General features: G+C 43.7%; 1 protein-coding gene across 1 annotated transcript; it reads left to right on the forward strand.

Moving 5' to 3' along the window:
* The first annotated feature begins 374 nt into the window (after window positions 1–374).
* Window positions 375–27,589, forward strand: LOC8028152 (G1/S-specific cyclin-E1). Its single transcript, XM_029980103.4, has 10 exons — window positions 375–607; window positions 947–1,003; window positions 1,144–1,231; window positions 2,291–2,644; window positions 4,242–4,388; window positions 12,429–12,524; window positions 13,878–14,027; window positions 18,432–18,543; window positions 21,380–21,525; window positions 25,689–27,589. Exons 2-10 carry the CDS (start codon window positions 990–992, stop codon window positions 25,800–25,802), a joined length of 1,221 nt encoding a protein of 406 aa, XP_029835963.3. The 5' UTR covers window positions 375–607; window positions 947–989; the 3' UTR covers window positions 25,803–27,589.
* The last annotated feature ends 156 nt before the right edge of the window (window positions 27,590–27,745 follow it).

Below are 27,745 nucleotides of genomic sequence, written 5' to 3' on the forward strand. Positions count from 1 at the left end.
AATAATGTCGTTTAACACCTGAAACTGTGGTGTAGAAAACAAATACTTCTAGTCTGCGCGTTCTCTCGCATTAGGCTAGAAGTGTTCTTTTTCTGCAGCACAGTCTCAGGTGTTACGACACGAAAGTCGTTACTGAGGGCGGTGAAGAGAATCGCTCGCGCTCTCTCTTTTCCCCCTCCAATCGACTGGTGACAATTCGCACTAGTGTGCTAAGCTCTAAAAACTCGTTCCAAACCAGTCACAGGCGTGTAAACGCAATCGGTTGAGGTAAGCAAGAAAACGACCAGTTTTTCCGTCTCCGCGTCTCTTCCTTTTTGAGCAGACGACACCAGCCGCGACGGGGGAGAGAGCGCTGTGAGAGCGCGTGCAGCCAAGTCTGGCAACAGAGGAGAAAAAGCGCCTTCTCTCAGCGGCGATGGTGGCACCTCCTTTCCACTCAGCTGTTGCACTTGCGCGGCCCCGCGCTTTCAGCGAGCGGGATTCTTCGTCCGGCCTCCGAAGCTGTGTGGGGGAACCCGGCAGTGTTCGAGATCATTTACCTGAAGATGCCCGGTGTCCGTGTGCCGCATTGAAAGCCTCCGTGGGACGTTCTCTGCACAGCGGAGCCGTGAGTTGAATCCTTTTGGCCTCTTGCTCGATTCGCGACGAGCTGTCTCGCATTTGAGAGGTCACAGAATTCATTTGAGCGTGAAAAATACCGGCCGATTCGCGGGCAATCGACGGTGATGCGGCCATTCTCTTGAAAGATGCAGGGTCCACATACTATGTCTATGTCACCCCGTTTATCCGCGAGACTCGTGTAACATTTACAAAGGCAGTGACGGGTCTTTGAAAGTTATCCCAGAACTTTGACGCAATTTCGGCGGGCGATCCGGACGGCTGATCGCGCGTAATTTACCGCGCCAAAAACTCGACGGTGGGACAATTTTTTTCCCGCTCTGTGCAGGTATTTTGTACGGAATACTGTCCCGGAGAGCTCGAATACCAGTATGTCGAAGAGAAGGTAAGTATTTATTATCGTTTTATGCGAAATTCTTGCTCGTTTTTACCTGGGCGAGAAATTCTTCGCGCCGAGTTGGCGGGCGATCAGTGGGCTTGGCGGCAGTGACCGATCTCGCCTTAGTGCCTTCTGTCCTTTTCCAGCACCCGATTGACGAGACCCAAGCGATCCCGTGCCGTCATGGAACCCACCATACTTCGTAGAAAACGTCGGGCAGCGACATTGAGCGAGGTTTGACCCTCTTGCAGCCTTTTACCGGGTGCCGAGAAAGGCTTACTTCCGTGGGGAAAATCGCGGGGCGGTACTTTTGGCGCTAACCGACCTCTGCTTTTGCGGGCTCAAACTCGATCCTGCGGTGCTCTAACCATTAACAAACTTTCTCGAATGGACCGCGAAGCCATCGTGTTTGGTGGGTAGGCGCGGAAAAAGAGTTTGCATTTTTAATTTCATCGCCCGTTTGGCCTACTCAGTTGCGCCGTACAATAGAGCACCGCGGGGCCTTGTCCCTTTTTAGATTTTTTTTTAATTTCTCAGATATGATTTAGGCGAGTGGATATGGTGTGAAAAATTTCTGTATGAGATGTTTCAACGATCTTGATCTTTTGTTCGGCAGCTTTGTTAGCGCGCAGGCCTGAAATAAAATCCCGAACCCGCCCTTCGTACGTGCCTTTGTGTCCATGTCGTAGCCTCGCGGGCTCTACGTAATTTTAATTGTGGTGCGAAGTCCCTAGTTTATTCCCAGTAGTGTTTGTGATTTCGTTACGTTTGCGCTGCATTTAGCACTTCTTAAGCGTTGTAGCACTCATCAGTTACATGCATAATGCCGACGTCAAGCTTCGGTTACTCCGTCGCTTCTTCCGGAGATTTGTGTGAAATAATAAGTTTTCCTCTAAGGTTGGGTCGTGTAGTTCATATAAACTGACGTAATTAATGCGTGAGAATTTTTGTGAATTTTTACGTTAAGCAGGTAGTGTCCGAACCAAGCAACATTTGGTGCTCCTTGAATAGTCCTCTGCACCTGGTAAGTAATGCCGCACCTTGCAAAAATGCATCTCTCCCATTGCGCGGCTTCTGCAAGGATTCAGATTTACCGTTGCATTGGTTGCGATATGCCCTGCGTCCGTTGAATTGCAGGTTAGCATATCATTGCCTCCATGGGATACGTGAAGGAATATATTTTCATACCTCAATTGCTATTGCTGTTAGCTTTCTTTAAGACGTGAGGCTGAAGCCTCAAGGCGGTAATTTGCCTGCACTATGCTGACACTGTAAATGGGCTTAAACATGCAGGATTCCCCAGTGCCGGACACAGCTCTGAACGAGAGCTCTGAAGAACGGTCATTGTCTCTCCTTGACAACATATTCGAGAGCCCTCAACGTAGCTTCAAGGCTGCCTTTGGGGACAGCTGCAACAAGACTCCAAAGAGCTACAGCCATTTTAGGGGCATTCACTGCCTACCCACCCCAGAGTCACGGTCTTGCCGGAATTCTCCGCTGCCGCAGTTCTTCTGGGCGGACCAAGAAAATGTCTGGGGCCTCATGAACCACAAGGATGTGATCTACACTCACAGCGCCGCCGCTCTGGAAAGGCATCCTGCTCTACAGCCACGCATGCGGACCATCCTCTTGGATTGGCTCATTGAAGTATGTTTGAGCCAGGCCGTGGAGCCGTCCTTTTGAACAGGCTGCTTAGACTACTGACCCCGCCAGTGTTAGCCCATCTTTGCCAATATCGAGGTTTGGTGCTTGGTTGAGTAAAAGACAAAAAAAATATGAACCCTAAGGAGTTGCTAAATTTAGAGAGAACAAAGGGTGAGTGTATGATGCCCTCTTTTCATGCTAGCTTTAATGCTTGATAATTTGAAATGCAAAAAGCAGCCAATAATTAGGTGGTCAGCCAGTTGCACCTGCCAAAAAGTTTCCTTGGAGGGTGGGTTGTAGAAATGTTACTCCAGAGCTGTATGAAGGGATCAAGCAGTCGGAAAGGGGGTTGTCAGATCCTGCTATACTCCACCTCACTCGAGATCAGGCGACATGCTTTTGGCACCTGATGGGCTCATAGCATTTGCTGTGGTCCATTGATCATATGACCACCGACCATATGAAATGACCATGCGGTAGGTTGGCTTAGCTGCAGGATTGGTGGGTGTCACCAGATGTGGCCGACGTGGTTTCGTTTATTACCGCAAACAAAAAGTAATTTTACATTTGCTTAGACCATTTAAATGGCTTTACCATTACTTCCTATAAATAATTTATTTGGAGGTCATGCAACAATTCAAGCCTTGTTTCATTACATGAACAACGGAAGGCATATGTCAACATCACAAGGGCTTTCTTTCTGTAGGAGCACTCCAAAACCTTGTTTTGGGGACCTAAACATGGTTCCAGTATACTGAATTTACCATCGTAGGTTACTCCTTCTAATTCCTACACTACCTGTCTAGTCAAGTAATTCTATTCCGGTAAAAGAAAACTGCATTGTGCGTCCATTGCAGTAATGCCATTTATGCCATCTCTGGTCATGCTAACTGCTTGCAGTATCAAATTGTCGAACATGGTTGTATATAAGTTGTCCTAAATTGTTTTTTATTTACAATTCTTGGGGGTGCCTGCTATCGATCATTACTGTAAAGCCGTAAACATTCATGAGATATCCGGTTTTAATGGAAATTTCTGCGGCAGATAATTTAAATTCTATATACCTCCTGAGCAGGTGTTCCCAAATTTCATCAACCTACAAGGCTATACTGTTTCACCTTACGATGAACTGCAGTGGATGCTTTGAGTTGTCTAAACCAATCCTATGCTGTGCAAGTGTCACATGACCTTAGGGAGAGGTGCAGCAACACATGGTACGCATAGTCCCACGACAGGTTCACAGCATTGGATTGGCTGGGATAGTTTGTAGCATCCTCTGCGGTTCATTGTAAGGTGAAGCGGTGTGTAGAATGACGAAAGTTTTCTAGTTCAATATATTTTTATGTCAAATTCTTCTCATATCCTGCCTGTTAATAATCATTTGTTTTACTTTTTTTAACTAATTCCGCAATCATGATTGTCCTACGCCTGCTCTGTTGTAATGGTGGGACGGACTGCTGCATTATAGGCCGATAGCCGTTGGCAAAAGCATGGTAAGCCAAACAGACGCTCAAGGAGCCAGCTTGCAAGTTTGGTAAACTGGCTCGTCTCATTTGGCCTTTGGGGCTGCCCCCGTGACGTTGCGCTGTCGTTCCGCCAGGTGTGCGAGGTCTACAGGCTACAACGGGACACCTACTACCTTGCCCAAGATTTCATTGACCGCTACCTCGCAAAGTCTGAGAACCTACCTAAGAACCAGCTTCAGCTGGTGGGCATCACAGCGCTCTTCTTGGCAGCCAAAATGGAGGTAAGCTTTTTCTCTAAGTTACCGTAAAATCCCGTAAAGGTGCCCACCCAAAATGAAGAGATAAATGGTGAAAAACGTAAAAGGGCTATGCAAAAAAACCAAAAAAAAACCCAGCAAAACTTAAGAAAAAAAAAAAATTATAAACACAACGGGCCGCTACAAACTTGTGATACGGGAACTGATATCGCGGACACGACAAATTAGTGTTTCACATTGCGATAAACGCTCGGGAATTTGCTACAAACTCCTGTCTCACGGGAAAGGATAACGCAGACTGGATGCAGCAGATTTGTACTTCAGAGTGCGATAAACATGCGGAAACTAGCTGAATGTGCATGTCGCAGGAACTGATATCAAACTTAAATACGGACAAAATATGTGGGAACTCGCTACAAACTCGTATGTCACGGGAACCGATATTGCGTGCACAGATCGCGGACAAAGACTCGGGAACCCGCTGCGAACTCGCTTGTCACACGTATTGGTACCGCAGATCATGCAGTTGATGTGCTTCCCGTCGGACATCACACAATATCCGACGGAAATTGGGGTGTGTGCGATGTTTCGGAATTATGTTATGGATATTTAGCCCCCAAAAAATGGGATGGGCAATCTCTCGGGGGAGGGCGCGCCCTTAAAGGATTATACTGTACTCACTGCCAGCATCATAGTTGCACTTCGATGTCCACTTGGGATCACAATGCCACAGCAGAAAATGTTTCTACCAGGTAGTACAGTCTGCTGGCGCCCTCCGTGTTTTGTAGTTCTCATCTCAATAACGAGGTGTCATTACAGTATTTAGGTCAAGAATACTTCATGTGACGTCAAGTGCTTCATTTTTGGCTTTTTATTTTTGCCTTCAAATACAGCGGAAGTGCCCACTTCGTTCAAGCTCCACTGTAACATTTCCCGAACATGGGAATTCTGTTAATTATATATTACCGTAAAATACCGGGCAAGCGCCCACTCAAACTTTGGAGATAATCACAAAAAAATGGGGGTTGGGCACTTGTCTGGTCATCATTTTTACATATAAATGTACTGTGCATATTTTCTCAGATTTTACAAATTTTGGTAATGGGCGCTTAATGTGGAATGGGCAGATGCGCGGTATTCTACGGTGAGTGCCCGATTTTACCAGACAAGCGCCCATGTCTAGGTTAACCCAGTTTTCAGTGAGGGTGGGGTGGGCGCTCCACCTATATTACACTAAGTGTTGTAAGACCAATTTTGAATAGCATTTTAATGCAAGCCAAGTAAAATTTGTGTTGCTATGGGCGTACCGTACCAGTGTTGGCTAGGTGTAGCAGGCTAGCATTCCGCTGAATCTGGCGGGTCAACATTTAGCCAAATTTAGATGGCCAACATTGTTCTAAATTTAGTGAACGCCACCTTGGGGCTATGTGGCATTGCGGTATGAGGTTATGGTATCACATAACGTTGGCAACATTATTAGATCTCGTTGGGTGTCGAGTCGTGGTGTAATGTGGCGTCGTGTTGCATAACAAGTTACGTGACACCAGGCCATGTGACATCACGACAGCATAACTCAACACCATGTCATGGGGTCGCTTGTCATGTTATGTGACATCATGCATGGGTTCATGTGACACCATGACTTGACATTGTGTTGTCGCATTATGCGACATGCCATGGGATCGCTTTTCATGTTATGTGACATCATTGGTTCATGTGACACCTTGACTTGACATTTGTTACATTATGTGACTTGGTGTCACTTGATAAACACCATGAGGACATGTGATGTCACATATGTAACATTCTCTATTGCATGACACCTTGACTTGACATTTGTTACATTATGTGACATGGTGTCACTTGATAAACACCATGAGGACATGTGATGTCACATATGTAACATTCTCTATTGCATGACACCTTCACTTGACACTGTGGCCACATCATGTCACATGATGTGACACCACACTTCACACCTTAAAATCACGTGGCACATGATGTCACATTGGCATGCTGCCCAGGTTTGCACACACGGTGTTTTACGAAATGCGAGCCAAATCATTCTTGCGAAAAATGTGCATTTCACGGAAAGATCAATGCTGTAGTGGTTCCTGCCAAAAGGCCCATTAAGGAAAATTACTAGCATTTTTATTTACAGAAAAAAACCTGCAGCGCCAAAAACTTTGGCATTATAGCAGGTACAGCCCATGGATTAATATGCTCAATAAAATAAAAACAGAACACTTAAATATATACAACCTGGGCTGTCAATAAAGAAAATACATAAACATTGAACATAAACAACATTAAAAATCAAGACCATTTCCTGAGATAAATGGTCCCATGTCATCACAAATAAAAAAAGACTGTGGTAACAGGTTCCACTGAGCGATTGTGCGTGGAAAAAATGAAAACTTCTTATAATCTGTTCTACAAGAAATTTCCCTTATTTTTCTGGTATGATCCACACAATTTGAAATGTAGTTAGGTAATTTTATGTAGTTGCTTTTATCAATACCAGTCATATCATTAAAAATTGCAAGCAAGAACCTCAATCGAAAATCTTTGCACCTTGACAATAAGGTTTACCAACGAAGTACATTTTTAGTTTCTGTTATGCTATTGTTCCTACTATAATTTCCTGTTACAAATCTGGCCGCACGGTTTTGAAGTTTTTCTAACTTATCTGCAAGGTACTTCTGATGCGGATCCTACAAAACACATGCATATTCCAGTGTAGGTCTTACCAAACAGCAATAGGCAGTCTCTTTTAGTTTCTGTGGAGCACCGCATAAATTTAGAATAAGGAAATTTAAAGTGCGGTTGGCTTTCTTAGCAGTTTCAGTGACATGAACATTAAAAGAAAGGGTGCTTGACAAAGTAATCCCCAAATATTTAACATCTATGATCATCAATAAAATAGCATGACTGGACAGGGTTACGTTCCCTCCCAAAAGTGACTTGCACACACTTTTCCACATTTAAGCCCAAGTCCCAAATCCTGCACCACTCCAATATTTTATCTAGGTCGGACTGCAAAAAAGCTGAATCACCAACATTGTCTTCGCTGCTGTACAAAACACAATCGTCCGCAAACAGCCTTATGGGAGAGTTAATGGTCGGTGATATGTCATTATTAATGACATACCACCGACCATTTATTAATAAATGTATTTATACGTTTATGTATAAATAAATTTATTAATAAATATATTCACATATGTGAATACATTTATTACATATGTTATACATTTATGTGAATACATTTATTACATATGTTATACATTTATGTGAATACATTTATTAATAAATATATTCACAATGTATTTATTAATGATTAATAAATACAAGAAATAAAAGGGGTCCCAGCATTGAACCCTGTGGCACGCCAGAAGTCACATCAACAAGATCTGAGCTTGCACCGTTTATGACGACACACTGCTTTCTGCCAGAAAGGTAATTTTCAATCCAACGGTATATGTTTTCATCAAGGCTAAGGGAGCTCAGTTTGTGTCGCAGCAAAGGGTGAGACACTTTATCGAAAGCCTTGCGTAAATCAAGAAAGATGGCGTGCGTTTCTCCTCCCCCCTCAGCAGTTGAAAGCAAGTCATGATAAAGTTTTTGAGCTGTGTGGCGCATGAGAGGTCCTTTCTAAAACCATGTTCAGTAGAAGAGAAATATCTATTTGTATTGAAATGCCTCGCAACATTACTTTTAAACAATATGCTCTAAAATCTTGCAACATATGCAGCTCAGTGATATGGGGCGATAATTCTCTACCTTGTGTTTTGATCCGTGCTTATGGATTGGCGTAACACATGTCATCTTCCATTGACCTTGGAGTACACTTTGTTCTAGCGATTTACAAAAAATAATCCCTAAGTAGCGAGACACAACAAATGAGCATAATTTTAAAACTCGGTGACAAACCATCGGGACCTACAGCCTTTTTAATATCAAGCTCATCTAAGCACTTCTTTATCCCTTCTACACTGATGACCACCGGAGGCATTTGATTCACCATTTGTTCATTGAGAGGGGGGTAAGAATGAGTTCTGACGCTGGTGGCAAAAATAGACTGGAAGTATGTATTAAAACAGCTCGATTTTTTGTAACTTTCTTCAATTACTTCCCCAAGGTATAATATATTTGGAATTCCCATGTTCTCCTTACGCGTCTTTCTGAGGTATTTCCAAAATTCTTTGCTACTAACTAAGTCGCATGCCATCGGAAAGTTTATCAAAATACTTGCTTTTTGCAGTGGTAATAGCTTCCTTATAGGATACATTCAGTTTCTGTAGCTCTGCGGCTGCCGATATGCATGGGTGTAATTTATAATTTTTATACCCACGTCTGCGCTTTTTTATCACCTCTTTTACGGCAGCTGTCATCCAGGGCTTATCATTCATTGCTTTTGCACATATTATTTTAACGGGAACATATTTCCCTATTAATTCCAACAAACAATTTTCGAAAAATTCCCACGTAGCGTCTACACTGTTTTCTAGAGCGAAAAGCTCGAAATCTTCCAAAGATTCAGTCAGTCCTTTCTCTATAGCTTCAAAATTACCTTTATCGTACATAAAGACCTTTCTGTCATTATCCTGGGCACGGAAAAGCTGAGGGAACGTCAAGCTGGCAGTGACTATCTTGTGGTCGCTAATTCCTGGTAGGACGGCTACATCATGAACTATTTCACTATTACACAACAGTAGATCCAGTATATTTTCGCCTCTAGTTGGGACCTGAACAAATTGCTTGAAACCATAAGTTGTCCAAATATCATCAAATTCAGCATAAACAGCCCCACTTGGCACAGTGGTGTCATTACCATGCCATTTTAGCTCTGGGAGATTAAAATCTCTAGCAAGGAATATCTGCTCATCAGGTAAGACAGAAACAACATCGTTCAAAGCCTGTAGGGTCGCGACACCGGTTCCAGGCGGACGGTAGAAGACCCCAATAGCCATATCTCCTTTATTAGGGGTTCGTATCCGGCACCGTATCATTTCAAGCTGTTCTGTTCCCACATCAGTCATCATGCTGTTTAGATCATAGGTCATGTAATGACATTTCAGTAAATAAACTTTTAAAAATTTTAAAGGTATGGTTTTAATTAGAAACTTGATGCAAATCATTGAAAACTACTAAATCCACCCATATTACAATGATAAAATGCATGCGCAGCGTTTTACGGCGTTTTGAAGAGGCAGTGACTTTCAACGTCCAACATCAAAATGAGTGTACTATTATTTTGACGTCCTGAAGATTTCAGGAAGTGACATCCTGAAGGCGTGATAATATTTTTCAAATACTTTTGACGTCTCCCAACAAAATGTCTACTGCGCTATTTCGGAATCTCCCATAAAACTTGCCACCGTGGTGATAAAAATGATCATCTTGCTTGCATTTGGCATTGTGCGTTTTTCCAACAAGTGTCATGCAATCGACTGCAGTTTTTATTAGATTTTTTAAGTGATCTGGAATCTAAGGAAACTTCAACAAACACATCTCGGCTATAGGCAAGGTTCCGTGCTTTTGGTGTTTACTTTTTATCAAATTCGGTGGGTGTTTTTTTGGAGTTTATATTTGGCCTGAAATTTCAGAGGTTATCGCAGTTTATTTTTGTTAAATTCACAATTATCCAAAATTCTTAGTTTAAAAGAGCTGTGCAACGATTTTAACGTTGAAAGAATTTGCATCTTCTCACAAAGGACAGAAAACAGATATCCTTCCTTCGAAATGTTGCGATTCCGCCGCGTAATCATGAGTCAAAAATTGGAATATTTCCCGACCTGCAGCCGCGAGTGGCAGCCATCAGAACCACGCAACATGACGTCGATGGGGGTCTTGTAGAAAGATAGCAAGTTGTGCAAATACCTGCTTGATAAAAGGTAATTTGTCTATAAATCTTGTCTTTCCAACATAAATATAAATGCTACAAAACCTGGTATCATCGACAAAACTTTTATTATACAGAGGTTTAGTGGCGCCATCTATTGTAGGTCCATAAAACCGTCAGCTCTATCTGCTACCGCGAACAGCCGCCAGAAGCCGGAGGGGGAGGGGTACAGAGCCTGACGGTGATGGCCGAACCCGGATGAGACTTTCCTCCTTTCGCCATGTTTATCGCTCTGTGCAAGCACGTGGTCATGTGGTTGCGAGCGAGTGAGTTCTCGCTGCTCACTGATGGCTCTATAGAGAGAGTTTCACCAGAACCCCGCGCGTCCCCCATTGACGTCACAGCGCACGTGACTCGGAAGATGGTGAAGGAGTTGAGAGGTGCCGAAAACCTCAATCTTTGTCCATTTTTAAAATAAAAACTAGGACATGCAGGCAAAAGCGTTTTTTTGTTCTTTAATTCAGAAAGGTCGAGACACCAACTCCCAAATTATTTAAGCAAAGCACTGAAATTGTTGCACAGCTCCTTTAATTTTGCAGCTTTTCCTACTTTTCAAAAATAAAAATAATTAACATCTGGCTGTGGGTGTGTGCTTAATTCAAAAGAATGTGCTTGTGTCAAGCATTCTTTCTTCAGCTGGATTCGGCGTTGGCATTTGCCATGGGGAATACACCTCTGTCTCGCGACAAAACTTGCAAACAAGTGTTGCTTCGATAAATGTCGATATCTTTAAATCTCAACCCGGAGGTAGTCACCTGGAAACTTGTTTTCATCCCATCTTATATTCACCCTATTGCACGGCTGCATGGGGTGAAGTGGTAACAGATGTAATACAAATACTTCAACTGATATTTACGCTTATACTAATTATACAGAAAAATTAGACAGAATTCCCTAAAAAATATTGTTTTTGAACTAACCCGCCACAAGCTCATGCTCTTGTTGTTCGGGGTGTGACATTTTATAGCTATTGTCTTTCTTTTTTGTGAACGGTGATTGATGAGGTGCTGATGCAGTCTTCTGCATGTTCCTCGATAGCGAGCATCTCGGCACCTCATCAATCATCGTTCACGAAAAGGAAAGACAATACCTAGGAAATGTCACGTCCCGAACAACAACATGAGCTTGTGGTGGGTCAGTTCAAAAACAATAATTTTTGGGGAATTCTGTGTAATTGCTCTGTATAATTTGTATAAAGTGTAAATATTGGTAGTGATGTTTATTAGTGCAATAGGTTTATGTATGTAATAGGTTTATCATGCTCTACTTTGGACTCAATGAAGAAGCAAACGTGCAAGGAAAAAGTTTATACTAAAACTCCGTTGGTAGTCAGCTGTTTGTTCTCTCCTGTCCTTTCTTTCTTCGTGTTCATGTATAATTCTAACGTTCAAGCTGATATATTTACAGGTATGTACCAACAAGCTCAACTCTTAACTGTTATTAACCAGTTCGGCTGGATTGGTTTCAAGAAGGCGTATTTATCATTGCCATGCCGATTTTTGTTCTCGTGCAGCTCTCTGTACAAAACATCCTTTACGTTTATAGCGGGATGACAAATTTTCCTCATCTGAATTAAGAATTCAAATTTTGTGGTAATTGTTCAGGACTTGAATGAAACAGCAATTTGGCAGGGAGCAGCTTCAGTTGTCCCACCTCCAGCAACGCTAAGGCATCTCAATAACGTTCTGTGCTTTGGCTGCATGCAAAGCCAAAGCACAGTAGAACGCATGGAGTGCATGCTGGAGGCCGGGCGTTCGAAAGACACGCCCTGCTGTTCCACTCTGTCGGGGACTAGATTTGGTTTACCTTTGATTCTACACTTTCATCACTCAGCATCTTGTTGCCGTGCTTGGTGCTTCCAGACACAACTAAACAGCTGGTTCTGTATTTGGGGGAATCAAACCATGCAACTGATACTAACAAAAGGTTGCACAGAAGTGGGAAGGCAAGGTATACTTCTCTTTTAGTTGGACAGGCCAGCATATGAATATGAACATAATATTCAAAGTGATTTGAATAAAACTAAAGTGAGTGTCTACACTCCAAAAGTTATTTTTGCTGCTCCAAAATGACTCTGACAGATCACATCACTGGACCTGGTGTGGGGGGCAAGAGCAGCACCCTTTAAAGTGTGCCGGCTTTTGTTCTTCTACCCGTAGGAGATCTACCCACCCAAACTGTCGGAGTTTGCATATGTCACGGACGGTGCCTGCCAGGAGAGCGAGATCCTTGAGAAGGAACTTGCCATTCTTACCGTAAGTTTTCTTTTCCCCACTGGGTTACCGTAAGGGCCATGGACAAGTTCATTTGTAAAGCAACTCGATTTTCACATTTTTGATGATGAGCACTTCCATAGCTCTCCAATGTATAGAATGCTAAACACAAAATAAAAAGCTTGGAATTTAGTGCCCTAACCTTGCTTTTCACAAACTTTGTGCTCACAATACACTTCAAGACCGCGATGCAAAAACAGTGAACACAAAGAAGGACAGACAAAAGGAACATACACTACACATACATGCGGAATTTGTGAGCAACAGTTTTTTGCAAGCAACTTAAATGGCAGGTCCATATTGAGCAATTTATTTTCATATTCTCATTAACCACAGCAATGCATCTAGTTTTGACTGTAGTCTGACATAAAATCATAGACAGAAGCTATGCCTCTACAGTGTGTTCGTAATCTTCCGTCGTGCATTGACTGTGCATGCTCTCCAGATGATGAAGCTTGCGCTAGAAGCAGATTTTGCAGTGCAGATCTTGTATTATAGCAGACGTACATACTGTAAATGACTATTTTTGCAAGCTCAATATCTTGCATAGTGTGGCTCTCGGGAATATTTCAAGGGCACAAGTTCTCGCGACTGGGAGTGGTATACCGTGTGCTCATTACCATACGGCAATATATTCGCACGATATAGCAGGATTAGATCCTTGCAAAAATTAAGTGGTTTACAGTATTGCAACAAAAATATGGGGGACAAATCGAATAAATAGACCCAGCACTGACATTCGACGGGCCATTAAGAAAAAATCAGTTTCTGCCATATCCCAGAGGCATTCTAAATGCATAGCATTTATACAAGCCCCTTTGGGCTCCTCTTGTGGGTACAGCAAGGACACTGATGGGCATATGGCGAGGGTTTTGTGAATACAAAAAGAAGATACATCGTGTGTCCAAGTAATGCAATGTCACGCCTTGTGACATCCCGATGTCGCACTATCACGTCATGTCACGGTGTCCTGTGACGTGATGGCGTCGTGCAACTTCACAGAACACTTACAAATACTATGCTCTAAAGCAGCTTTGGAATGGCGTCGTCGAGGCTACATGCCGTGGCCACGAAATCCCTAAGGCTAGCCTATAAATGCTAGGTAGTTAAAATGCCGGACGCCGGGGTTCGAAGAGTGACAAAGGCTTTGCATGTAACCACTAATCCTTCCAACCATAGCTTGGTGTTCCGACGTCCCCGCGCACTCTTGTCTCCTCCTCTCCCTCAGTTTCTACCTGTTATATGCAGAGTAGATCAAACTGCTAGAAGAACAGCGTTTTTGAATCACGAGACTAGTTGAGAGACTGACCTGTGTCTGTATGTCTGGTATGTCAGGCCCTGAACTGGGATCTGACACCGATGACCGTGAACGGCTGGCTGAGCACCTATCTCCAGATAATTGCCAGGAAGGAGTCACGGGACCGAGAGGGACAGAACTTTCTCGTTCCGGAATTCTCAACCTGTTCCTTCATCAAGGTTGCACAGGTCAGTAGTGTCACTGTTTAGTGTCTGTTCCATAAACCTAGCAAGATAATTCTTCTTACCAGTGCGTAGGGGTCTGCGAATAGCGATTTTTCATACTGAATTGAATGGCGGCGACATCAAGTCAAATAGTTTTTGAATAGCGGGTAGACTTTATAAAGAGGGGAAGAAGTCATGCGCAAGTGCGACCACTTCTTTTTTTCTCATTAAACATTTTACACACACACACATAAAGAGGGGTACCGGGTGTCCGGGAGACAAATTCAGTGTTTGTTCCACCGCAAATATGAACGAACCATCGCCGAATGCTCAGCCTCCGCCCAAGTGTAGCTCAAGCAGTCCAGACCAGATGCCAAGTTTCAGAGCTTGCCATTATCTGATTCAAAAGTTTTAAGTGATTTCAGGAAATTTTCAGTGGAAAGCCACTCATCTCCAGGCACGAATGCATGGAGATGAATAACATCGACTACCGGGAAATGGGCCCCATTTTTTCATGGAAACTTTTCTAAAATTGCTATAACTTTCTAATCAAGTCAACCCAAGATGGCAGTGCATCATCAAGATAATGGGAGTGTCAGCACTAAACCTATCTGGTTAGAACCCCCCCCCCCCCTCCCCCAATCTGAGCAGTTCTGATGCCACTGCACGTGTGGTGGCTATGTGACGAGTGCCGGTGGAAGGAAACTTGTCACCCTAAAATGTTCTAACTAGCAGATATAATTAGAAAACTATTCAAAACATTATTTGATTGAAATAATGGATTGAATACTCCAATATTCAATTCATTACTACAGTGATGTGATTGCAGCACAAAAGTGCTTACCCTATCCATCCTGCTACATATCGCCAAAGTGTGAGGAATTTGTGCCAACATTGCTCCAAATCTTAATTTCACTCGATTAATACTGAAAATGTAATACTGTCAAGATTGGTTATAAAGAAGTCGATTATAATGAAATGGCGGCTACAGTGAAGGATCACGATTTCCCATAGCAAAGCGATTTCCGATTCCTGTTGATTTCGTCATAACCAGTCTCGACAGTAGCATGGGCCCTCCTACACGGCCAGATCGTTACAGTAAACCTGCGCAAATTTTCAGAATTTTTCATTATCGCCTTGTATAACATACTATTCGATTTTATCTCTACATCAAACACTGACAGTACTCGGAAGTTTTGTGGTCTGTTCTGGCGGGTTAGTTAGTTTCGTTCAGTGTGCTTCTCATCGTGCACTGGTGTACTGCAGTGGAGCCACACGTTCCGCTGCGTAAGCAATGCGATTTTGCTTATCTTGCTTTGCTGCCGCACATCCTAGTGCTAAAGGGAAAACATCCCTTGAGGGGAGAACATTACATATGCAGGCATCCAATAATAATCTTAAAAAAAACAAAAAAACTTGTAAGTGTTAATGTAAAAAACTATACCTTGTAGTAAAAGTTTCTGAAGAAAACTGCAGCTATAATAGACTGCAATACTCTCACAATATATTTTTCAGGTTGCAGATTTAGCAAGGATACATTGGCATTGCGACAAGTTTTATATGGATTCTTCTATAGCTTTATTTTTATGTCAACTCTTATTTAGTTATCACCTTTATATAGGTTCCGTCTGTTCGATGACAAAGACAATAGATTAAATTTGAAGTAGATTAGCTGAAGCAGTGGTTGGAAGTTTGGGAATAACCCTAATGCCTTAATTAAGTTTCTAAGGCATATTTATTGTTCACATGCCTAAATATTTTTGTTATCGTGAAGTTCTGTGTATAAAATGTCAATATAACGACAGAAGCCTTGTTTTTTTGTCGGAATTAAGAATTGCAGTTTTATTGCAACCTGTAGAGCTTGAATGAAAGCTCAATTTGGGTGCCCAAAAATAATTCTATCATTAGTCTAGTGGAATCTACTATTTGGTTTACCTTTGATTCAATACTTATGAGTAATTCACAGCAGTTCATGCTGTCCTTCATCAATCAGCACCTTGTTGCCGTGTCTGGTGTTTCTACACGCAATATAACAGCTATTTCCACGTTTGAGGGAATCAAATCCGCTGTGCAATTGATCCCTGCGGTTGGATAAAAGTGGGAAGGCAAAGTAGACAGTCTTTTAGATTGGTCGGATAACACGACTTTTGACATAATATTTGTAGCACTGTCGAGACCAGTTATAACGAAGTCAACGGGACTCGGAAAATCACTTCGCTATATCTGCTTCTTCGTTATATCTGAACTCGTAAAAACACCCCCCCCCCCCCCCCCCCCTAAAAAAAAAAAAAAGATAACACTGGTTGTTAGGGGAACATGCTTATCGTGCCTGCAGAAAGCAGTCGAGACTTCCTTGCACGCGCTCTCTGCTAGATCGGAACCGCTTCTCGCCAACTGCAAGAAGCTCCAATCAAGAAAAGACCTTGCGAGCTACGTACGGACCGTGTAGACAGCTGCGACGCCCGCCGCGGAGGACGCTTGCGGTGGAAGACATTCTTTACGTTCATGCGCACTTCGTTGAGGACGGCACACTTTTGTTTCATAGAGATTGCCTTCGACTTCCCTGTTGAGGTGCCGGCGGTGCCGAAACCCTCTATCGTTGAGTGGCGATGACTCAACGATGGAGAGTGGCGATGCTTGAGCGAAGTTAGACATCCGTGCAAGAGCGACCACACCGACCAGCGATGCTGACATGGAACACGAAGCAAACAAAGAAGTGCACACGGCACCGAGTTCGCTCTTAAGCTTGTCTTTCGTCGGTATAGAGAGCCAAGATTTAAGAGAGGGGCAACTGCTCCATCGGGGTCATGTGGTTCGTGGGCAGCATTTGCAAAACGAGTTGCAGCCTGCAGGGAGTCAAAACTCAAAAGCGTTCACCTTCTGCAAACACGTGTGCCTCTCCAGCCAGTTTTCTCGCCACGCTGGCCACGGGACAACTAAGGCAGCCAGATTTAATGCAGCCATTGGAGGTGTCTGCCATTAAATAGCAAATGCTCTCAATGGTTGGAATTGTTCCCTCTCTTAAATATAGGCTCTCTCTCTGTCATCTTCGTCGGTGCGTTCTCTCTATAGCGCTCAGAATGCCCCTATCGGCATGCCACGACGGCTTCAATGCGTGCGAAACGGAAAAGCCGCTTTTCAGATAAGAAGAGGGGAGCGGACGATGATGTGGAAGCTGCCGCCGGCGGCCTTCTCAGCATTGTCTGCGGCCCGTTCTGGGTGGCTGCTCGGCCGAGGCAGCAAAGTGCAGTGGTCTGAGACTTAGTTGGTGACAGGTCAAGAACGAAGTGGAAGCTCCTCCCACCTCTTTCCGCTTCAGCAGAGTGAACGTTGGAGTGGAGGCAACCTTCTCTCCAGTATTCGCTCTACTGAAGTGGAAAGAGGTGGGAGGAGCTTGCACTTCCTTGTTGACCTGTCACCGACTATAGTAAACTTTCCGAATTTTATTTTTATTTTTTTAAATTGTTACAAAATTTATCTTTGCTATATCCGCGGGAGCAGCTCAATTTCCTTCGCTAAAAACAGACTTAAATGCGTTGAAAAAGTGCAAAAGGGAAGGGGAAATCATTATCACTTTGCTGTAGCTGCTATTTCGTTATAACCGGTCTCGACATTAGTGCAAATGAAATTGAAGTGTGTGTTTATGCTCCAAAACTTCTTTTTGCTACTCCGAAGTGGACTTTTGGCTGCTGCAAGAGGTGCTCCAAAATAGCTCGGACCAATCAGATCACTGTTGCTAGCAAATTGTGGATATTCACACTAGAGCACTGCGCACGGGCCTACCTCTTGAGGCCCAGGCCTGTAGACAGTCTTAACGGGCCCGGACTGATGGATGCCTGACAGTGGGAGACCAAGCACGTCTCGGGACGAGAACAGAGTTGAGTTTAGAGTTGACCCGGACCCAGGCAGAGCTCTACTTTGCACCAATGAGTCTTTGAATGCTGCCAGTGGCTATTGCCATCAGGCTTTCCCTTTTCAAATTTTGGTGCTTTTGTGGTTTTATTAATTAATTAAAGCATGTCTGTTGTTCCACCTGCAACGAATCCAACAGGTTATCTGCCCCCAAAGGATACTCCTTTTGTTGATTTTGAAAGAGATGCCTTCAAGATAACCATAGTAATCAGTTTGTGGGAGAAAATGGTGGTCAAGAAGAAAAAAGAAAACTGCGCCTTATTCTGTTTTTTTTTCCTTGACAAAATAATTTATCCTTAGTGCTAGTTTCTCAGTAGAGACCCTTCTGGTCAACCACAATTTATCTCTCAGGGGAACGATGTGCCATTAAGTTACTGTTGATCATGATGCAGTTAACACCAACCTAAAACTGGATTGTTTAGTATTTCTTTGTGGCTTAACCCATTTAGAGACAGTTGATTTTGATTAGTGCTGAAATATTTGATCATGCTGCATTGTTTGTATTTCTTTTTACAGCTGGCAGATCTATGCATGCTGGATGTAGAGTGCCTCCAATTCACATACAGCTTCATAGCTGCCACAGCAATTCACCACATGTTGTCACCCTCCCTGGCCTCCGACATTTCAGGTGCCTAAATTTTTTGCTCTCTTTAGTAGGTCAATAGGTTCTGAGCAACTCGCCAATATGAGGTCATACTGAAGGTTAAGTGAAGCACTTCCAATGCAATGTGTCTTGTCCTATTTCTTGGTTATTTCTTCCAGCTGTATTAGAACAAAGCTTGTAGATATTGCCCCATCTACACACCCCTCACACAGGAAAGTGTTCAGGTCATGCAGCCTTGTTGTCACGGGAACAAGTCTTTCTCGCACAATACACACTAAGTCAGTTGGAACAATTAAAATTATTTTGGTGCTAGGTTCTTCTTTATTTCTGGTATCTAGTTGGCCGTCATTTTAAATTAAGACACCTTATGCAGCGAGCAGTTGTGGGAGAGGGGGATGAGGTGTGGTGAGAGTGATCACGTGGGCAATGAGGCTTCTTCCCCCCGCCCCCACCCCACCTCACAGCTGCTCCACTAGCTGCGTTTTCTTTGTAGCAGAATCCCTTTTCCCAGTGTCCTATCCATTCACTCGCACTCTTCATCCCCCTTGCCAGACAAAACCGGGCCTCTGAGCTACTCCCTGCAGAAAAGAAGGTGTCCCTCTCTCTTAAAAAAAAGAGAAAATTAGAATGGTGTCCTTTATGGTTGCTCGTCGGCCTTTAAATATATAAAATTCCACTACAAGCGGCCCTAATAATTACGGGGATGAAGTGCATACTGACCATCATTTTAGATATTGCCTAACCTTGTAGCAATGAAGGTGGATCAAACGAACCTCCATATAGCATTAAGCTTACAAAGCAGAGAAGGCTCCAGGCATGTGGTCGTGGCTTTGCACTCTGCTTTTGTGAAACGAGCGCTCATGAAGTCACTTCAAAGCAAGGAGCACACGCTAGGTCACACTAGTTGCCCCGTCTGCTTGCAAAGACTTTTTTACTGGTTTTTAATTTGCACCGAACCTGAGCGCACTGAACGTAGTAACTTAATGAAACTTTTCTCTTCTCAAATTTCGCTTTATTTTAAAAGTTATAGGCAAATTAAAATGACAAAAACCAGCAAAAAATAACTTCCTTCACGACGTCCTTGGTTGCTTGAGTGGCCGTGAACTAGAGCAGGGGTAGTGAGCTCAGCGAGCACTCACGGCTGCCGCACTCCGTGTCAACGGCTCGAGAGGGCGCCACCAAAGCACATTCTTGATAGGCTGTATGAAGCGGATAGCCAGGGCGGTTTGCATTGCATTTGCTGCACAAGTAAACACTAATTCAGCATGACACTTCATTGGCCACAAACGACAGCAAACGTGGGGTAAAGATCAGTCAGAGGGGGAGCCACTTTGCGCTGCCATACCGCCAAACGGCCAAACCGCAAGCCAAACCTGCTCTCCGAAGCCTTCGGAACGCTCGGAACCAGTCGGATCCTCAAGCTTGTATACGATTGCAATGCCACCGCATACATCTGGGACCTTTCTACGCTTGCTGCTCGTTGGTGCTGGATCCCAGTACACCTTTCTAGTATGCGCCGCCTTTTCCACCGCTTGGTGGCGGGTACGGCGACGGGTCATTTCTTGCTTCCGTACTTCATAAACAGCATTTGTTTTTTTTTTCTGATCTAAAATACTGAACAAAAACTACTTTTATAAGTAACTGAAATGGTTTGTGCCACTTATAGTTTGTATTTCGAGTAAAAAGAAGCTTTTAGCAGCTCTCACCATTAGTAAGCCCAGGATCAAAGACTTCACATATTGTGCACTTTCGGCACCGCGGGTCGCCCCCGTAGCTGGAGGAGGTTTCTGCGTCGTCCAGTATATATCAGTGCGTCATATAGTTAATAGACAAGAATCGCTACACCTATACATACAAGCGTACTCCTCCTTGGAGTATGCTTGTATTGAGCCATTAAATATGACGCACTGATATTTAGTTACTCTCTCGGTGCCCGCTGGCTTGCGCAAACCCCAAGAGACTTGGAAACCGCAAAAAAGGTAGACGCTTAAATATGATTGCAGGGCCCCTTTAACGGTGAAGTTGTTAGTTCACAGAAGAGGCTGTTTCGAATCGGTGTTGTAGGTATCTGCGATATCGTAATGTGCCAATATATGCATTTGATATATAGGGGTAAGCAATAAAATTAATCTATTGTTCTTTCCTTGGCTTCTCGCAGTGGTTACTAATATGTGTATATGCAATATGTGAAGGCTCCGTTAAATCGATACTGTGGTACCAGACTACTCATTATCACTAAAACATGGAGAAACATGATCCTCAATGAAAGGTAGCTAGGAAGACGAAAAAATTATGTTCCATTGCGAATTTTGTTAAACTGAGGTTGTTATATCAAAGTTCACCTCAACAACTATTGCAAAATAAAAATTTAACTCCTTATTGAGTGTTATTAATTGTGCTGAATGTTTTTCACTGATAACCTAGTCCGTAGTAACTACTTTGCATAGCATACTCAAGGCTTGCTTTTATTTTTTTGTTCTTTTTTGAAGGTGAGTGTAGTGCACAGTGCACTAAAGTGCCAAGATATTGTTGCTAATTGTAGCACTGTAGTTTGATAATAGTATGCTCGACAACAAGGTTTATTCAAAAGGAAACTTTACAGAGAGAGACGCTGAAGCACACCAAGGAGGAGAGTACGCTTGTATGTATAGATGTAGCAATTCTTGCCTATTAACTTGTTTGTTAACCCCTCCTGCTACCACCTCGAAAAGGTCGGCAGTATTTATGACAAACAAAATGTTGGTTGCAGTGTCAGCCGCAACTGTCCTCCATAGATTCCAAGCCTTTGGTTAGGAGGGTCCACCACATGTGCATGCCAAAAGCTTCTCTTGGCTGCCATTTAACCTGAGCAAAACTGCAGGCTACAAGACAGTCGAACTTGGACGTTGCATCGAGTGGATGGCACCATTTGCGACGGTCATCAAGCGAGCCACCAAGGACCGAATCCCTGTGGCAGTCAAAGGGAACCACGAGATTCAAGTGCACCACGTCAACCTGCAGCTTGTGGTGAGGCACTTTGTCAATAGTTAACCTGCGACAGCAATGCTTTGTTGGTAGAAGTTCTCCCGGTTTCTTCCTGTGTAACCTTAACATCGTGGAGTCCCACTGCATGGCTTGACATTCTGCCATGGCAGTGGGTTTGTCAGGTTACAAGAAACTACAACTCCAAGTTACGTGAAACAAGAACTTTTCGACTTCAAAGTTTAATATTTTTCTCTCTCCACAGTCTCGGGTTTTAAACATCATGGTTAACTATCACCAGCTTGCCTGCATATTCACTGTCCTTTCATTAAAGATATCGCCGACACAGTGAATTCGCATTCCACGATGCGATAAATACGTGGAAATTCGCTATGAATTCCCCCGTCACGGGCACGGCAGCAGAATGTGGACGCAGTGTATTCGTGCTTCACAGTGCGATATGCATGCAAAAACCCAATACAAGCTCAGGTGTCACGGGAACCAATACCGCACGCCCAAATCGCAGGAAAAACAAACAAACAAAAGACTCGAAAACGAGTTCGGAATTTGTATGTCACGGGAACGGATACCCCAGAGTGCGGATGCTGCAGATTCACGTGTCACAATGCAATAAGCACGAGGGAACACGCTTGTCACACATACCAATACCGCAGGTTTGCGCGGTTGATGCGATTCCCGCCGGACATTGCGCGATCGATATCCGTCGGGAATCGGGGGAGGGAGGCTCGGTGTTTTGGTATTTCCATGTTATAGATATTCAGCCCCAAAGACGGGATGGGTGATTTCTCGGGGACGGGCGTTCATAAGAGACTTTACAGTATAGTATGCGATTTACTGCGTGCAAAGTTTCGAATGCACGAGGTCATGCTCATTGCCACTGTGCCGAAAAATTGCGCACTTTACAAATGTGTAATGCGAAATTAGAGCGCAGCACTTGAGGAGGAGCGGAGGGTGTGCCTCTCCCCTCCTCCTCCTGCATACCCTCCCATGCTTCTCCATCGTACCTTCCGCTCCTCCTCTTCCATACCCTCCCTTCCTCCTACGGTTTCCCAGCTAAATTTAGGGAAAAATTGATGCCACGTAACCTCAACACAAATTCAGTTTCCCTGCTAATTTTAGCGGGGAAAATGACGTCGCATGGCTTTGTGTCGCGTCACTCATTACAAATTCAGTTTTCCCGCTAAATTTAGCTGGAAAATTGATGCCACGTGACCTCGACACAAATTCAGTTTCCCTGCTAATTTTAGCAGGGAAAATGGCGTTGCATGGCTTTGTGTCGCGTCACTCATTACAAATTCAGTTTTCCCGCTAAATTTAGCTGGAAAATTGATGTCACGTGACCTCAACACAAATTTAGTTTCCCCGCTATATTTAGCGGGGAAAATGATGTCACATTACTTCGTATCACGTCACCCATGAACAGGGTTGGATTTAGAGGGGGGTCCGGATGTTGATTTCTGCATGTGTAAAATTTAGGGCGTGAAACAAGGAAGGGGGAGGAGGTTCCTAAACAAATGGTATGCTGACCAACACCTGACCCCCCCTTCAGGAAATTCCTGCATCCGCCCCTGCCCATGAACAAATTAGTTTCTCCACTAGATTCAGCGGGAAAATCGACATCACATGACCTCGATGCCAATTCAGTTTCCCTACCATATTTAGCGGGGATAATGACGTCACATTACTTTGTGTCACTGCACCCATGAACAAATTCAGTTTCTCCACTAGATTTAGCGGGAAAATTGATGTCATGTGACCTCAACACCAATTCAATTTCCCAAATTCAGCGCGGCGGTTATACGGACGGCGCAAAACATGGAAGTGGGCGCCTAAGAGTTGCGCTTCAAAAAAAAAAAAAAAAAAGTAAACGGCGAACTGAGGTTTCAGAAATTCTGAAAAAACCACCTACCGTATCTTTTGGGCTATAGTCCGCAGCGGCAGGTTTGGGGTCAAAAATAAAAGATTTTGTTTAGATAGTCCGCACATCGTGCATAGTCGACACGAAAATCTTCTCATACATGGCACACCTTGACAAATGTCTCTTTTCTTAGCTCACAAAGAAGCTTGTATTATACCTTAATCATCAACATACTCTTTCATTCACAAAATCCATCATGTCTGGTCATAATGGTCATAATGTAGTCCGCACGCGTAGATAGTCCGCACAGCCTAAAATTTAAACTTTAAACATGTATAGTTCGCGGACTATAGCCTGGAAAATATGGTAGTATGCATGCCTCATTTTCCGAGATCGGACCGCCATTCTTGGCTGAGTTTGTGGCACTGATGGCACAGACCAATGTGCCTAAACAAGTGCTTTGAAGGCGCTCTTCTTTACTGTGGCCAGTAAAGAAAAGTACTCCAATAAATATAGCATTACAAAAAAAAAAAGCTTTTCTGGCAATTTTTGGCGCAACATTTGCGCTTGGTAGCATGATGGCGCAGCGAAAGTAGATTGGTGCAATTAGCGCAGCGCTTCCATTCCTGGGCCATGTAATAACCCTTGTGGGGATGCCATTTCGTGGTCAATGATGAGCTGGAAGCAGCTGTCCAGACGTGGGTGCGGTGCACTTCCAAAAAGTGGTTCCGGCAGGGCATGGAAAGGTTTGTCACACGAATGGTGCAAGTGCATTAGACTACAGGGTGGGTATGGCGAGTAGGTGGACATGGACATATCTACCAACTTCTAAGCAGCCAGTATCTGCAGCAAACAAATGTGGAAATCATCATGGTACAGCCCTCATACTTTGAAAGCAACAATATACACTGGATACTACCATCAAAGTGGAATGGTTGTAGGTTAACAGTGGGCTAGAGAGGAACGACGGGAAACACTCGCTGGGATGCAGATCGTGCTCATAGAATCGTCTGCACGTGCTCTATCATCGCGCAGATTTTCTAGCGTTAGGCTAGTTTTGTCTGACTTACTGGCAAACCATGTGTGTGTGAGGGTAACAATCACATAGGATCTCAATCAATCAGGGTATTGCTCTCTCAGTGGTGGAACTGACAAGTGGTGATTTGGAGTAGCTCTTGTAGCAGGGAAAAACAGGTTTTGGGGAGAGACCCAATTTTGGAGCAAACAATTTTGAGCTTTCATGTCAGAACATTTTATACAATCTTTTCGAAGGTTAGCCTGTGCCAAAAACTGCAGTCGTTAGTGTTCGGACACCATTTAAAGTGTTGTACCTACAGGGGACCTGGTCGCTACAGGTATTTACTTATTTATTGAACAATTGTACGGTGGTAATTTTGCAGTTGTCTCAATTAACCATTAGGAGTACCGATAGTATCTTCGGTCTGTGTTTAACGTAAAAAGGTGTTTCTGGCTACTTTTTAGGGTTTGTATCACACTGCTCTTGCTTGTATTCCACCTGCTACTGTTCATAGAGCAGCTAAGCGGAGTGCATAATACTTCTTTGCTAGGCATGTGCAAATAATGAATTTTGGGCACTTTGCTTGACGATGCCTGAAACATTTTCTTTTGTTTTTCTGGAAGCCATGGGCTAAAGCTGCCACACTGTAGTCGCTGCATTTCCTTCCTAGCATTTTCACCGTACGTGGGTGGGCTTCATGGAACACCAAGGTTTGTGATGCTCCAGAAGCAACCTTTGCAACTGTTGTACAGTTCTCGAGGCTTTCAGGAAATTGAGGATAGCACTTGTGCAGCGTTTACATACTGCACGTGTCGTGGAAGCTGTAGTCCTTAGGAGCTTTTTTTATTGCCCCGGTGCATGCAGCTGTCTTTTGTTTGGATGGTCGTGGTTCGAACTGGATGGGTCCGGTTTTGTGAGATATGGCAGGGCTCCGTTCGTCCACCCGTTACATCTACTGCCCTCTTACATAAGAGGGAAGAGTCTTCTCGCACGCTTGCAATAATGCAATGCGAGAGGAGGGGATAGTGGCAGTGTCGCAACGTATGCAACAAAGCAAAACCGAGGGGCAGCGACGACACACTGCCGACACCCGGGAGGAAACGTTGGCTCTTCGAAGACAACAATATGTGGACTGGTGCCCTGGGAAAGTGAAGTTGAGTGCCTGTTTTGGGGACAAGGGTTGACAGCAACTGCCTTCAGTAGCTTCCACTCTGCACACCCTCTTGCTGAGCCTCTACATCCCCCAGATATCTGACCGTGAAGTGGAATTCATTGTACCAAGTTGTGGTTGCACTTGCTTTCTGGTTCCAGGAAGAGGCCCTGTGTCTGAAGAGGGAATCCAGCGCTTCTGGGGCCACCTCACGGGGCGCAGCCAGCAGCAGCATTGCAGGCCTCGGCGTGCTAACTCCACCCCCTCCGTTGTAGCCGGATTGTACTTACTAGCTCTAGCCAAGTATCTGTACCCTCTAGCACTTACTTGGGGATCTTTGTCGTAGCTTGGGCAACTGGCGATCTTCAGTGAGTATGACGGAAAGGGAAATAGTTGGCATCCATTTTTCTAGTCTCAACCACAGAGTTGTCAACCACAAGACGAAATACGAATTGAACTTTTTTTTGTCGTTTTTCACTAAATGAATGTCAACTTCTACAGATGTGCCTTTTCAGGTCAGTATGAAAGTCTTCTAGCAGGTGCCGGCACACTTCAAGCTAGCCAACACTCCATTTTTTTTTTTTCTGCTTATCAATTGGAAGATTTTCACCTCTTCCTGAAGTCAATGTGAATGTAAGTGGTGACGGGAAGCGAATAATCAATGGCCTCGTGCTCACAATTGCATATATTGTGGAGTGCACGTTTGTGCTGCTTTTGTGTTGACTGTCCTGTCAATCATGTTATCATCATTGTTGTGTATGTACTGTGTGGGAACGTGCTGTCTGGAACAGCCAAGTGATCACTCCATGTTGGTAAAGCTCTGGAAACGAAGCGCTTTCTTGAAACAAGGGCAGAGACCTCATCAGGCATTGTGTCCCTAGTCTCTACCCAGTCCATTGGGGGACACAAATAAAAAAAAAGGATGCAGGCGCCTGAAATAAAGACATTGTCAGCTGAAGCAGCCAAAAGAGCTGTCCCTTGCTTTCTAGATAGATGTCTAACTGAGGGCTGCCAGTTTGAATGCCCTTTCACCTTAATGAGATGTGTTTTTGGAGTTTCCATGTGTGTTTTAGTGCAAATCTTTTAAAATATTTAAACATTCTACACCAACTAGGACTGGAATGGACAAATTGCCCCCATCCTCAAACCCCCCCCCCCTTTTTTTTTTAATAGGTGGAGAAAGGACTCTTAGATCTTAGTGTGATTAACTTTTTATGTGTGTCGACGTCGGGACAATGTTATATTCACTGCCATTTGCTTCCGGGTTTTTTAGCGAGGCATTTCTATTTATCGGGCTCTAGAAATTTTCTAGAGTTTGTGTATGTTGTGCTATTCCAAGGGTAATGCCTTTATGTGAGATCTGTCCACTATTTATGGGCATTTTAGTACTGGCAAGCTTGATTGTGATGTTGAGTGTGTGAATTTACCAAACTGTTTTGTAAGGACTTTTTTTTTCTCCTTTGAAGGCTTGAAGGTGACTAGGGGAATGTAAAGATTGTGGCATAGAGCCTGGGCTAGGGTTAACAGTACAGGCTACTAGCTCCACATTTATTTTTAATTTTGGAAGGATTTTTTTGTTTCTTGTGAAGCCATTGCTAGATCTCGAAAGAACACAAATGTATTCTGCGAAAAATTAAGTTATTTCTGACTTATCGCTTCACATAACTGTATTGGGATCTCTCACTTGCTCGTGTCCTAGAGGTGGCTTTGAATCCTCGGTAACATTTCTTGTGAGGATCCAATGTAGGCACCTGCACAATCGCCGTTTTTTTGTGGGAAGCTGGAGTTGAATGAACACTTTGCGGCATTAAGTAGTGTGCAATAACTATGGTTTATTGCTGTCATGCAGGAGTATATAAAATCTTGTATGTAAACATAATCTGTATTCATTCAGGAACCAAGATGGGTCCTTGAAGTATTGGTGATCTCGCATTGAGTCTTGTGATCTCAGTAATATTTTTTGTCAGTGTAATCACCGACTTGTGTTTGTGAGTCGGAATGAGAACAATTGTCGGAGTGTATTTTTTTTAGTATTTTGGAAAATAAAGGGAAATCTCTGGGCTTTGTTTCTTTCACTCTTTGGCAAGCAGTGTTGAGTACAGCACAGTAAATTCACACCATTTCTTTCACTATTTTATTGAAAGTGGAAAATATTGGAATGCATGACCACTCTTCGTCATGTCCGACAAATTATTTTACATGACTAAACAGCCATATT

The sequence above is a fragment of the Ixodes scapularis genome, unplaced genomic scaffold (genome assembly GCF_016920785.2).
Source record: "Ixodes scapularis isolate PalLabHiFi unplaced genomic scaffold, ASM1692078v2 PGA_scaffold9__187_contigs__length_104089568, whole genome shotgun sequence".
Taxonomy (NCBI): domain Eukaryota; kingdom Metazoa; phylum Arthropoda; class Arachnida; order Ixodida; family Ixodidae; genus Ixodes; species Ixodes scapularis.